The sequence below is a fragment of the Astatotilapia calliptera genome, chromosome 23 (genome assembly GCF_964374335.1).
Source record: "Astatotilapia calliptera chromosome 23, fAstCal68.1, whole genome shotgun sequence".
Classification (NCBI taxonomy): Eukaryota; Metazoa; Chordata; class Actinopteri; order Cichliformes; family Cichlidae; genus Astatotilapia; species Astatotilapia calliptera.
This window is the reverse complement of record NC_137443.1, coordinates 21,719,419-21,733,139: the sequence shown is the minus strand read 5'-3', so window position 1 is coordinate 21,733,139 and position 13,721 is coordinate 21,719,419. Positions and strand designations below refer to the sequence as shown.

Sequence of the window (13,721 nt, the reverse complement as noted above, 5' to 3'; positions counted from 1 at the left end):
CAGCTTTAAGTTTGGCTCTAATAAACTGCACCATGTTAATCTTACTGCTTTGATGCAGAAGCAGTTTTGTGCAGATCAAAAAGTTGGTATTGAAACACCGAATGAAACGTTTAATATGTAAAGATATTAATGTGCTCAGACAGTTCTGTTTGCATAAGAGATAATTAAAGATAATAAAAGCAAGATCCAAATGAAAAAAACAAGCAAACAGAAAAACTCTAACACAGTGCAGAGGAAGAGTTTTTATTACAGAGTTGGAGATGGAGAGAGCCACCAAAGAGGAGGAAGTGTCCAGTCCACAAATTGTTGACTCTTTCTTGAAAGATTACTGGCTGTGTTGCATCAGAAATCTTAATAAATACAAATGTGTGGTGTTAATCTTACAGTTTTTATGGCGTTGTTTGGATTCAGGCTGCTTTTAATGTTTGATGATCTTTAAGAAAGGAGTTAATGCTTCTCACTTCAGAGCAGACTGTCTGTTTTGATCGATTGTATCTATTTTGTAAGGTCACAGAGGGGCTGGAGCGTATCCCACGGCGACAGGTGAAGTCAGAGAAATAACCACACTTAAATTAGGTGAAGCTAATGTGGACGTGTTTGGACTGTGGCAGGAAACAGACAGGCTTGTCAGGAGGTCTGAACGACCAGCGCCATCTGGTGGACTAATCCAGTTCATTTAAACAGATGGATGCTTTACTGATCCCCCTGATGTGAAACAGTGAGTAAATATTTTTAATATTTTTTAAAAAATGGATCCAGTTTTGATTAAATTACTGTTGATTCTGTGTGATTAGAGTTTTTAAAAGCTTCTAAGTAAAAAATAAATAAAAAAGGGAGTCGAGTTTATTCTGAGGTTAAGTTCAAAGTTTTCGTTTGTTCTTCAGTCCCTTTATTTCCAAAGCCCACAAACAAAAGTGCAGATGTGTGATTTCTACCTCATAACCACCCACCATTCAAATAAAACGTGGAGTTGATGTTATCCTGTCTGAAACGCACTAACTTAACAAACACTAAACGTTCAGTATTTACAGCACAGAGAGCTTTCCGGTACATTCTGTTGGCATTTGTCAAAGAAAACACTAAACGGACGAGTTTCCCTCAAAGGTTCTCGTCTGTGTGGAGTGTCAGCAGCACCCGTGTCTTTCCACACCAACACAAACACAACGAGCACTGAGCGCGCTCAGATCAGCTTTAAAATGACCTTCGTGGACACATTATCACATCCTCACATGGTAACAGTTAGTTAATGTCAGTTTACATAACGGGAGCTCACAGTACCTTAAAGTGTTAAAGCAGCATCAGACTGGTGGGTATGAAACCGCTGCTGTAAAGGCTCACACACGCAGACACACACCGTTTCTCTGACTTAGCTTCTCTTAGATGATTCACTAGAGTGAAAAGCAAAGCGTCGCTCACATGGCCTTTAATTATGAGTGACTTGGCAACATTTTCCCTTTGCTTTGTCTTTAAATCCAGTTTGTGATTAAAAGAAAGAGCTTGATTAGCTTATTTGAACTAGAACTAGGGCCTGTGAGTATGTGTGGGAGCCTTTAGAGCAACTAAAGCAGGTTTCATATTGTTAAATAGGAACTTAGAGGAGGAAACGAAGCTCCTTCCATCGCCTCCTCGTGCAGCTCTGGACCGCTTCCAGCACCACTGATATTTGGACACAGCTCGCTAAAAGTCCTTTAGTGACTATCTTCTCTTTAAACGAGTCAAAACAAACACCTTCAACACTGAATAAATAAATAACATGTCAGATGTCTTCAAACCATCTCCTCAACAAGGAGAAGAAAAGAGTCTTTTCAGCTGCTTTAGGGGTAAAATTTGCTGCAGCCGCCGTCTCTCCTGCAGATTACAGCTTTGATCATTAATACCAAATATAAATGTAGTACCAAAGAAATAATGTGGATTAAATGCCTCAGCAGCAAATAAAATGATGAAAATTTGCTTTTTTCCCCTCCTGCAGTGCAGGAAAGAAACACTGAGCTGCCTGCTCTGGGAGCTGTTCTAATGGATGCTGTTTGCTTTTTAAGTTTTCTGGTTTGGTGTTAAATTAGATGTTAAATCTTTGTGCAATCAGGTCAAACATGACAACCACAGAGCATTTTAACTTGTTACTCACTGAAATTCAACCAGGATGAAGCCTTTAGCTCTTCTCTGATCTGATAAACTCGTGAAAACCCCAAAACTATTCTAAAGGCCATCAAACCACAACTTTATGGATATGTACCGAGGTCAAAGCTGGTCATTCAGGGTCCAGGGGAGGTCGTCTCTATGAGGAAAACAGCTGAGATGACTGGAAGCGGTTCAGAGGTGCATACCCATCCTCTAAGATCAGGGTTGCTTTTTGATTTTCATGGGTGGAGTTTAGTTGGAGAGCTTTGTGATTTCCTCTCTGTGCAAAGAATCTGATTGGCTGGTAATTAGAAGAACAACCAATGCTACAGTAAAACAAACAAACAAACAAGGTTTAGTGTTTGAGGGAGCTGGCATGTCCACCAGACGCATGAACACAGGCAGGAGTAATATATAAATATGGCAGCAACACGTACAACAAAAAAAGACAAAGTGCAACAAAGTCCTCAACTTCAAATAAAATCAGCTCCAGATGTGTGTGACCCTCACAGCTGGTCCCATTTCACCTCCAGATTTAAAGATACACATGATCATTTTCCAGTTATGACTGAATATCATCTCATTCAGAAGTGTGTGTGTTTCATACATACTTGTAGTGCATTTTCTTAACCGAGAAAGTTGAATTTGGATTCAAAGAAGAGCTAAACTTTCTAAATATGTTGACGTTTCGGGCCTGAAGATCACTCAACAGGTCTGGATCTGGATATTTGGGGAATAGCACTTCACCAAATATGTTAAAACTTTATAAATCTTTATAAAGTCTGAGTGTTTTAGGGCTAAATATACACATCTAACACACAGAGCCGTTTGAGCTCTAAAAGAGAGGAAAGCTAGGCAGAATAAAGACACCCTTCTGAATGAGATCATCTCTAAAACCTACACCATGAATCAATAAAAACAATCATCACGGAGCCTCAGAGGTCCAAATTTCATTTAAATATGATCAGAGATGATCGTTAACCCTGCGATTCACTCCATACACACACACACCGCCCTGAAGTCGCAGTTTCCCTTCATCTGAATCTCTAAACTGAACGAGCAGCAGCAAATGAACGACGTTAAGGTGGATTCACTATGTTTTAAAGCCTTCCTGCCACTGCGGGGGTGGGAGGATATTGAGGGAGGTGGAGGGGCTTTTCACAGGTAGCAGAGCAGCGTGGCGTCATCTTTCCAGTTTGACATATTTACACCATCAGGGCAGTAAACCCGCCTCTCACGCTAGTTGAACATGATGGACTCTGGATCCTGGTTCATCATCTGGGCCATGTGACGCAAAACGTCCTTCTTGGTGATGATGCCCAGGAGACGCCTGCAGAGGAGGGATGCAAACAAAGGTCAGAGGTCGTTGCCCATGTGATGAGTAAAGGAAGAATGTGCAGATTAGAGGAGACAAACTGAAACTGCAACCAGATCAGCTTGACAGCCACTCTGATCACACAGATCAATCAACTACAGGAGAAAGTTGAGTCTAAGACCCAGCTTCCTTTGCTGTTGCTGTTCCTGGCAGAAACAGCAAAGCATGGACACTGCGGGCTGGATCACAAAGTGTCCTGACCTCTAAACACCAGCTGACCTCTCATATAAGTGAGTAAACACTAGGGATGGGTATCAAAACCCGGCTCTTGTTGAGAACCAGTTCCCATTGTTTCAATTCCTTGGAATTGTTTGTCATTTTTGCAAACGATTCCCTTATCGATTCCAGTCGCCCCGAATGACGTCACCACGTTGCGGAGCGTCATTTACCTGGCAGGAAATATGGCGCCTTTAAGCGGCTCAAACACTAAAAAGTTTGGTTATACTTTATGAGAACAGATGACAACAGGGCAACTTGCAATACTTGCAAAGTAGATATTTCATTTAAAGGAGGAAACACTACGAATATGCAAAAGCATTTGCTCACAAAACACCCGATGACCTTAAATGAATGTCGTGTTTTTAATTCCGCTCCGGACTCGTGAATCTCAACCCAGCAGCAGCGGTAACGTTTGCACGTCCTCTCCCGTTAATGCGGCAGGTAAATAATCAACTAACAGTGCATATTATGTTAGCGCGATCTGCCTTATTACAAAACCTGCCATCACTGTGCATTTAGGTGACCATGATGAGAGAGACAGTCTGGCTCAGATGCTGGCAGTTCTTGCTGCAGTCTACCGGTAGCGTCTCCTTTCAGGCCAGGATAGACGAATGTCACCCAGCAGTGACTAAGTTTGTGGTAAAAGGCTTGAACCCATTTGCCAGCAGATGCCCTCGATTTTCAGTAATGTGTTTAATTGTAGGCAGGGACATTACTGGATATTCTTGTGTAATTGCTACAGAATAATTTATGTTATACTTTGTTATTGCTACAGAAGAATATTTATTTTATTATTTTACATTTACAATTTTTTTTCCTGGGGACCCTGTGACACCCCATTGAAGAGCCGTAGGCTGTGGATCTCTTAAGATCTCACTGTTGGGTTTGTAAGGCCATGTTACTCCTAAATTTCTATCTTGTTCAAAGAGAAGATAAAAAACAAAGTTCTAAGCTAATCGACCTTAGTGTTCTCCTTTTTTAAAGAGAATCGATAAAGAATCGAATCGTTAAACAGAATCGAAAATGGAACCGGAATCGTGAAAATCTTATCAATACCCATCCCTAGTAAACACTGAATACATTTGGGTTTATTTAAATCTTGGTTATAGGAGACCTATTTTCATTTTTATTTTTTTAAAATAAGTAACAGAGGTAATAAAGATGTAATAACGATTAAAGAAGTCATAAATTAATTGGTTTTAGGAGTTTTAACAATTATTTATGTCACTTTGCTTCATAACTATTAAGACAAATGATCTCATTGAGTCACTAGAGGGAGCCGTTTGCCCTTAAAATAACCTAATGAAAAAGCTGCTGATCTCTTTGATCTAAGCTAAGCCGGCTGCTGCAGAAATATGACCTTAAAAACTTCAGCCCAGCTTCACCTTCCTCATCTTTTTTTTTTAAACTGTATATTTAGAAAAAGACTGGCACATAGAACAGAAAACACTGCACCGAACACCCGATCTCTATTATTCTAGATAAAGCCCTGAAATACTGGCTGCTCTTACCAACAGAGCAGCCAATGACATCAGAGGTGAGCAGGAAACATGAAGCTGCTGCTTCTCTGTTTCCTGCAGACTGGAGAGAATCCTTCTCTGACATTTTAAAGGAATGATACAGATCAGCTTCTGAGCTACAAACGGTTTCAGGGTTTTTACTGATGAACGTCACTGCTAAAGTCAAGGTATTCACAGTATTTTTGGTGGCAGGACAACTGCAAATGATCCAGTTTGTCACCAACAAAGTGAAACTATGTTTTCAGGACTTTGTAGGTGCATGAAATCTGACCCCGTTTCAACCCTCTAGCAGATCATTACATGAAGGCACCTTTTGAATACAAGCGCGCTCATGCTCACAGGTGTACACACGGGTGCTCACACACACAAACTACACCCTTTTTGGCTCCTACCTCAAAGCACACTGTGTGCTGTCGATTCTATGTGCTGCACAATAATATTCAATATTTAGTATTTGCTGTTATCTTCACATAGATCATCACGATGATGTTGTTTATTATATTGCTCTCTTTTTTTGCTTGTTTTCTTTTTTCTTTCTCAACAGGTGATCCAGGTGACTGATATATGTATTTTTTGTCTGTTTGTTTTGTTTGGTTTGGTTTTTGCCTTTCATCACCGTTCCTCTTCCCTGCTGTTTTTCTTTCCCCCAGTCATGTCTGTCCCGTGTGTAGCAAGTGAAAATAAAATAAAATAAACAATAAAAACAAAGGTCAATCAAACAGACTAATACGGCAAGGCCAGGATGGTCCATTTGGTAAAGTAAATGCATTGGGCATCTTTCTTTGCCTTTAGACAACAATTCTGATGGCAAAAGAACATAAATGGGACAGGCGAAAAAAAAAAGAAAAAAGAGAATTTTCAACCGTTTCCATATTTCAGGCTGTAACAGCAGATGGCATTTGGCGTGCTCTTACCCGCTCCTGGTGACCAGACACTGGCGCAGACCAAGCTTGCGGAAGATGTCCACCACGGTCTCCATGGGCGTGTGGTCGGTGACGGTGAATGGGCTGAGGTTGAGGATGCGTCGCAGCTTAAGCGGCTGTGGGTTGCTCGCCGGCAGCTGCGGTGCGTCCTCGGTGAAGTAGACCACTGAGCTGCTCACCACGCCGTCCTGCTTCTGACGGGCGTTCTCTGTGGATGGATCGAGGGGAGGAGTCAGTGGAAACCTTTCGATCGGATTCACTAAAGACTAACGTGCATTTGCGGTTGACTTACTGATGGCGAGCGTGAGGTCTCTGCGCTGGACGAAGCCGATGAGCCTCTCTGACTCTCTGGACACGACCACGGGGAAACCGTTGTAGTCCGTGTCTTTGATCAGCGTCTCCACATCCTCTACTGTCGTGGAGTCCTGCGTGAGGACAGCCAGCGGTGGGTCGTTCCTGCGGGGACGCATCACGTCGGTGGCGAGCGTGCGGTGGGTGAACTCGTCCCGCACGTCCAGGTACGGGTAGCCGTTTAGCAGGATGTGTGACTCGTAGATGCCCTCCTTACCGAATGCATCTGCCACCCACTTGCTGGTGACAGCAGCGGCCATCAGGGGGACGATGTACTCCAAGCCGCCGGTAAGCTCAAACATGATGACCACCAGCGAGACGGTCATCCTCGTTACACCGCCTGAAGCAACACAAACACAGCTGCTTCATCACAGGAGGAGACTTAATTCAACCATTCACAGTGTGAGAAGTTTCTGCTGTTTACCAGGGGCAGCCAATCAGAACAAAGCTTGGGTTAAAAGGGGAGGAGCTAAAACAGCTTGTTTCAGGCAGGCCTGACACAAGGCCTCATCATGTCTACATCTTAAAGCTTCTAATGGGTGAACGGTGCACTCACCCAGGCAGGCGGCGGCTCCCACCATGGCGTACAGTCCTGGCGTGACGCAGTCGGCGCCGGGCCGGCACCAGTTCTTGAAGATGATCCAGTCGTGGTGATGGTAGGCCATCTGCTCCACGGCGATCCCGACGATCCGCCCGGCGATGGCCCCGACCGCCATGCTGGGGATGAAGAGACCCGAGGGGATCTGAGGAGGAAAGAGATCCGCTCAGAGAAACAGAAACAGGAAACAAACACCGACTTCCAGCCCATCGTCTTCCTCGCACTGACCTTCATGCCGAAGGTGAAGATGGTGATAACGATCTTGAAGATGAGTGCGAGGGTGAGCTGCCACAGGGCGTTGTAGACACCAGGTCCCGCTGGGCGGTCCGGGATGTCGTCCACCGGCCGGCTCATGTTGGGGTTGTTGACGTAATCGCAGAGCTGCGACGACTCGAGCGCGCCACAGTCATTGAAGAGCTCTGAGATAAGCTCGCTGGTGCTGCGGCGGGTGTATGGGTTGGGGTAAGCCAGAAGGGCAGTGATCCCCGTCACGGCGATCACCTCCAAGACCGGGTACTTCCCCAGCTGTGTGGTCTTCCTCCGCCGGCACCAGGCGATGTTGGCCCGGATGAAGAGAGTCCCCCAGAGGCCGCCGAAGACGCCAAGCAGGATAAAGGGCACCAGCTCGGCCATGTACCACGGCGTGTGGTACTCCACATAGAAGAGCACCAGGCGGCTGTTTCCAAATGGGTTGATAGAGCGCAGCGTGAAGGCTGCGACCAGTGCGGCGAAGAAGGAGCGCCACAGAGTCTTCAGAGGGAAGTAGTAGCTGACCTGCAGGAGGAAGCACAGGACATCGTTAGGAGAGAGGAGGAAGAGCTACAGATACTCTGTGTCCAGTCTGATAGCCAACCTCTTCCAGGCTGAACAGGACTCCTCCGATGGGCGCGCCAAACGCCACCGACACTCCAGCTGCTGCCGCCGCCGACAGCACCTGCAGGAGGCAGACACACATACATCTACGTGACTTTTCCTTCATCGAGGGGAGAGCGTGCACACTGTGAGGAAATCTTACTGCCCTTAAAAGGTCAAAGGTTAGGAGTGTTTTTTCCGCAGCATACCTCTCGCCTCTTGCCCTCGTTCTTGCTGTACTTGGAGAAAAGGCTGCAGAAGAGGTTTCCGCAGCAACACGCCACATGGACCAGAGGACCCTCCTTCCCCAGGCTCAGGCCCGACGACACGGCCAGCACCAGCGTGACTGTCTTGATCAGCAGGGTCCACTTCCCCAGGTAGCCCCGGATGATGAAGCCGCTGAGGATCGTCTTGATCTGCACAAAACATGCAAACAGACGGAGACATGTGAGAGCGAACGCACGGCTGAAAGCGCAATCAGACTCCATTTAAAAAGTCCCACAGGAAAACTGTTAAAAACCATCTGTGTCATGGCTTCAGTTCCTGTATCTGCATGGGGGCGTGGCCTAATGCCACCTGCTGCAAGTAACACACCTCATTAGAAGCCTGCTCAAATGAACTGAGCCAACTCCAACTGATTGAATTTGTTTATCCAGTGAAAAAGTTTGTTACCTCCGGGATTCCCGACCCGCAGGCATACGGAGCGAACACTCGCACCAGCGACACCGCCAGGAAGGAGAAGAGCAGAGCCCATAGGATGTACAGGAAGTAGTTCAGCACGTACGCTCCGGCTCCCTGAGAGAACACAGAGTTAGCTCATCACTCTGTCCACTCATTGAAGAAACACACACAACCACTAAAAGCGGGCAACTCAACCTCGGCGTGGCCTGTCATCAGCTCCGCCCACTTCTGCCACTGTGGGCACTTGTCCCGGTCGTCAAACGTGGTCTCGTTGGAGGTCCAGCAGCACTGCTCATGGCTGTACCAGAACGCCGAGAGGCACACACCCTCCTTCAGGTCCGTCATCCAGTCCACGGCGAGGTCGATCACGCCGGCCAGCGTCCCTGTGGAGGAGAAGGGGAGGCGTCATTCCACCTCAGAGACACCTTCATCACTCTCAGATTGCTCCTGTTTCTCTTCCGGTGTCGCTCGGACATCCAGAGAGACGTCTGCAGCTTCAACAACAGAGTAAGAAACAGAAATAAAGGTAAAAAGGAAGCTAGATAGATGAAGCCTGGGAACTTTAAGCCCAGCAGCACGAAGAGGAGGAGGAGATCAGAGACACAGCGAGCCTGACCTGAGAGGAGGCCGATGAGCAGCATCACCACCCATCCCGACCAGGCGTCCAGCAGGCTCTTAATCAGCTCCCAGAGGGACTCTTTGCTCTTGCTGGTGATCTGCAGAAACACAGGATCAACTTACAGGTTTGCAGTGTGGATTTCAAATAAAAGCTCACGCGTCATGTGTCACGCCTCACAATGAGGAGGGAGAGGAATAGATGAAGCACACACCTTACGGTGGCGGTCTGTGTCCCTGGATTTCTCTCTCAGCCAGTCAATGGTGTGGAAGTCCTCGTACGTGCTCACATCGGGGAAAGGCTCATCCAGGAAGTCCATCAGGTTCCCGGCACCATTCATCTCCTCCGTGGGCGTGGCGGCACTCACACCTGGAAGAAAGTGAGGACGTCATCAGTGTTAATTTGATTTATAAACACTCACTGTTTATTTAACGTTAATGTCCATGCTCATCGGTTTAATGAGATTTCACCTGCTCAACACATTCATATAAATAAGAATAAAAGCTTAAATTAAAGATCCACGTGTTTTTAATAATATGCATTTCTGTTTATACTGAGGAGGAGGAGCCGGGTGCAGTCAGCCTTTACTGAATTCAAAGATCCCGATGAGTTAAAAGGAGGGGGGGGGGAAGCATTTCACCTGCCTCATATCACAGGATGAGGGCAGATCTCCTCACTTTTACCTGAAGAACAACAACAACTATCTCCTCTGACATGAATGCAATCACCACCGAGAGTCCCCACTGTGTTTGTCAGACTTCGCACCTGAAATGATCCAGCAGCACAAACAGCACTGCGGAGCCTTTATTTACGTTAGCTCCTGAAGCTAACCAGGCTAACTCAGCATCATTTCACTGGCTGTTGTTGTTGTTTACCTTCAGCGACCTCCATGTTGCTCCGTGCTCACCGCTGCGGGTCTAAAATAAAATCTCTTCAATTATTAACTGATACGTTGTCAAATAAAAATGTCATTTTAGTAAAATTCAGCGAGAGAAAAATAAATAAAAGCCTACGGAAGCGTCGCAGAAGGCTCCCTGCAACCTGCCAGTATCGCGATACTTCGGGATCGCGCTTTGCTTGGACCACCTCAAAGCTCGTCGTGTTTCAGGTGTTTGGAGTCTTTTCTGCCCTCTGGTGGCCACGCGTGGGAATTACAAGAAAGAGTAAAGTTTGAAAAATTACAAACCAAAGTCAAAATCAGAATCAGAATCAGAAACTTTATTGTCATTGTCATGAGAACAACGAAATTAAGAATGGTCCCCGATCATTGCATCATCCCTAGCAATATCAAAATATGAATAAAACAATAAAATTCAATAAATAAAATAGATAGAATACTTAAAATACTAATAAGATATAACAGTAAAACATTCACATACATTTCCACACACATGCTTCAGACCGTGCATAGATTAACACAAGAGTGGCGTGATGGACATTTCTGATTCTGATTCTGATTCTGAAGAGCAACCTGCCCTTCTGGGCCAACTCAGAATGGCTGTGGTTCGGTTCAAAGGGAAAGGTTCGCCATCTTCCTCGTCAGGAAGAGATCCAGGTCTCACGATCCCATAAAAAAACCTAGCCTGTAAACAACAGGACTATTACTAATTCAGTTCACACTCTAATGATATACATGGCCATGTGTAAATAATGTAAGTGCTATAACAAAACAAGCACAAAACATTAATTCTAATTTCTAACTATAGTCTATACAGTGCATCTTAATCATGAATGCAATCTTTAAGTCACAATCAGCTTATTCTATCATCAATGTGCACATTTCTATCAGAAATCAGAAATAAACCATAAACTATGGTAGATTTTTTTTACAGTATTGCCCTTTAACTGAATTAAAGGAGCATTGCTTTACACTGCATAGCAATGAAGCAATATATTATTTACACTCAATGTACAGAATAAAATTATGAAAAGAATATACAAAAACCCACAGGCTGTAGTTTTACAGTATGTGGTAACGTATCAGCACAGTAAGAATACACACAGACATCTATCCAGTGCCGCTCGAGCATCAAATGTAACAAAATAAAGTAGATTCATGACCTTTAAGATCAACATTAACTTATTCCATCATCTAATTTTAGTGCATTTAATATTCAACAAGTAATACTAGAACATCATCAGCACACAAGCTGAGTGCTCAAAATGGCTGAACTCTGTGAGAAACCCCGTGTCACTACCCGATCCGTGGGGGGCACCAAGATGGCGGCTTGAACAGTCGTGTTTTTTCAGGAGCTCCGAAAGACCGCAAAATTTACTAAGTAACTTTATTCTCTTTCCACTCGAACTATAACTATGGATGCCCAAAAGGTTATTAAGAATGCAAAGCTGCAATTTGTGCCGTCAAACCCCATTGTTAAGACGTCGTCGCATGCTAAAGTCAGTGACCATGGCTATGCTAGCACTGAAGCTGCCAACGTGGGCCTAAACAAGCGAGAACGGGGAACAGACTCGGCGCCGCCAACTCCTTCAAAACAACCGCCAGAGGAGAAAAGAACAAAATCTTCAGAGAAGGAAGATGATATCTCCAATAAAACTATTTTTGAAGCCATTATGGGAGTTGACAAAAAATTTGAAGCACAACTGGAGGATATCAAGGAACAAAACAAACAAAGTGCAGCTATGGTTGCCAGCTTGGCTAAGGCTGTAGAGTTTAATGCTGCAGAGATAGTTGATTGCAAATTGAAAGTTGTTAAACTGGCAAATGCGAATGAACAGCTGCTTAAAGAAAATGAAGACTTGAAAAGAAGAGTGAGAGAACAAGAGCGCTACCGAATGAGGTGGTGCCTAAAACTGAAAGGGGTGAAGGAAGACAAAGATGAAAACATTAGAGTGAAGGTTTTGCAAACGCTTCAGAAGATTGCCCCTGACTTGAACTTAGAAGAGGCCGTTGATATTGTCCACCGCTTAGGGAAACTAGTTGATGGCAGAAACAGAAACATCATTATTCTATTCACACAGAGGCGAATTAAAGAAGAATTGTGGAGGCGCACCAAAGACTCTTCAACCTGCAAGCAAGAAGGCATCAGCTTCGCGGAGATGTTGCCGCAGGAGGACATACAAGCTCGACAGCGCCTATGGCCTCTGGTGGAGGAAGCAAGACGTGCGGGTAAACGGGCCTACTTTCGTGTTCCACATGCCTTCATTGATGGACGCAAAGTTGAGGAAAGACAGGAGAACTAAAAATGACAAAAACTGAAATAGTGGAAACTTGTTCGCGGTCTGAGGAGCTCAGCATTTAGTACTTTTTTTTTTCTTCTTTTTCTCACGTGGTGAGTGATATTCTGTCTATAGTTCATGTTGAATGTTAACATTTGTTTTGGTTCTTTAAATGTTAGGGGTTTAAGAGAATCTGTTAAAAGAAAAGCCTTATTTTTGTACTGCAAAGGTAAAAAATCAAACTGTATTTTTCTACAAGAGACTCATTCATCTGATAGTGATGTATCTTTTTGGTCAAACCAATGGGGTAGCAAAATCCTGTTTAGCCATGGCTCAATGAGGTCGGGGGGTGTAGCAATTTTATTCAATAACTTTCCCGGGGATCTTGTAATACAACGAACTGACTTGAATGGTCATTGGTTGATTGCTGTAATGAGAGTTGAAAGTTTGTTTTTCATTTTAGTCAACGTTTATGGATATAACAATGAAAGTCAAAATAAAATTATGTTAGAAGATATAACTTCAAATATTTTTGAACTTAAAGGTCGATACCCTACAGAATACATTTTAATGGGTGGTGATTGGAATATGACTCCTGATGAATGGACTGATAGATGGCCCTCAAGGACAGGTAGACCACAAAAAAATAACCTAATTATAGAATTTTTGATTAATAACGACTTGACAGATATTTGGAGAGTAAGAAATCCAGAAATTAAGAGCTTTTCCTGGTTTAAACCAAATGGAGCTTGTAAATCTAGAATAGACTATTGGCTAGGAAGTGACATCATTCTTAGCCACACTGTAAAAGTTGCAATGTCAAATGCACCTCTATCTGATCATTGCTTTATTGAACTGTGCTTAGAATCGGAAATTAGACAATCAAATAAAAGAACTTATTGGAAGTTCAATGCCAAACTTTTACAAAATGAAGACTACTGCAACATAGTCAAAAAAATTATAAAAGATATTATGGCTGATCATCTAATTGTAGGATATATCAATAAATGGGAATTCATTAAATTCAAAATTAGAGAATTTAGTATTCAATTCAGTAAAAACATAAGTCAAAAGCAAAGAGAATATGAATGTAAATTATTCCAAGAAATTACTTATTGCTGTAGTAAAGATGATCTAAATACCCAAGAAAGGAGTAAACTTATGGAGTTGCAAACTAAATTAGATCAGCTCTACCTAAATAAAGCAGAAGGAGCTTTTGTGCGTTCACGGGCCAAGTGGATTGAGGAGGGGGAAAGAAATTCTTCATATTTTTTTAATTTAGAAAAGAGCA

At 43.8% G+C, this 13,721-nt stretch overlaps 1 protein-coding gene across 2 annotated transcripts; it reads right to left on the bottom strand.

Moving 5' to 3' along the window:
* Window positions 1-222: 222 nt before the first annotated feature.
* On the bottom strand, window positions 223-10,376 carry clcn4 (chloride channel, voltage-sensitive 4). Of its 2 annotated transcripts, XM_026159603.2 has the most exons (13): window positions 10,267-10,376; window positions 10,129-10,170; window positions 9,468-9,622; window positions 9,254-9,353; window positions 8,833-9,020; window positions 8,629-8,751; window positions 8,166-8,372; window positions 7,958-8,038; window positions 7,333-7,878; window positions 7,063-7,249; window positions 6,448-6,846; window positions 6,147-6,363; window positions 223-3,448 (listed from the first exon to the last, which is right to left on the bottom strand). In XM_026159603.2, the coding sequence occupies exons 2-13, from the start codon at window positions 10,142-10,144 to the stop codon at window positions 3,358-3,360; spliced, it is 2,310 nt and encodes a 769-aa protein (XP_026015388.1). In that variant the 5' UTR covers window positions 10,145-10,170; window positions 10,267-10,376; the 3' UTR covers window positions 223-3,357. The 2 variants fall into 2 exon arrangements, with proteins under 2 accessions (XP_026015388.1, XP_080153029.1); XM_080296903.1 differs by having other exon boundaries at window positions 10,129-10,325.
* Between the last annotated feature and the right edge of the window lie 3,345 nt (window positions 10,377-13,721).

Excerpts from the sequence above, each read along its gene's own strand:
- clcn4 (XM_026159603.2), bottom strand. Across the intron at positions 7,879-7,957 it reads TCCTGTTCAGCCTGGAAGAG|GTCAGCTACTACTTCCCTCT; the intron begins GTTGGCTATCAG and ends TTCCTCCTGCAG. Across the intron at positions 6,364-6,447 it reads AGACCTCACGCTCGCCATCA|AGAACGCCCGTCAGAAGCAG; the intron begins GTAAGTCAACCG and ends ATCCATCCACAG.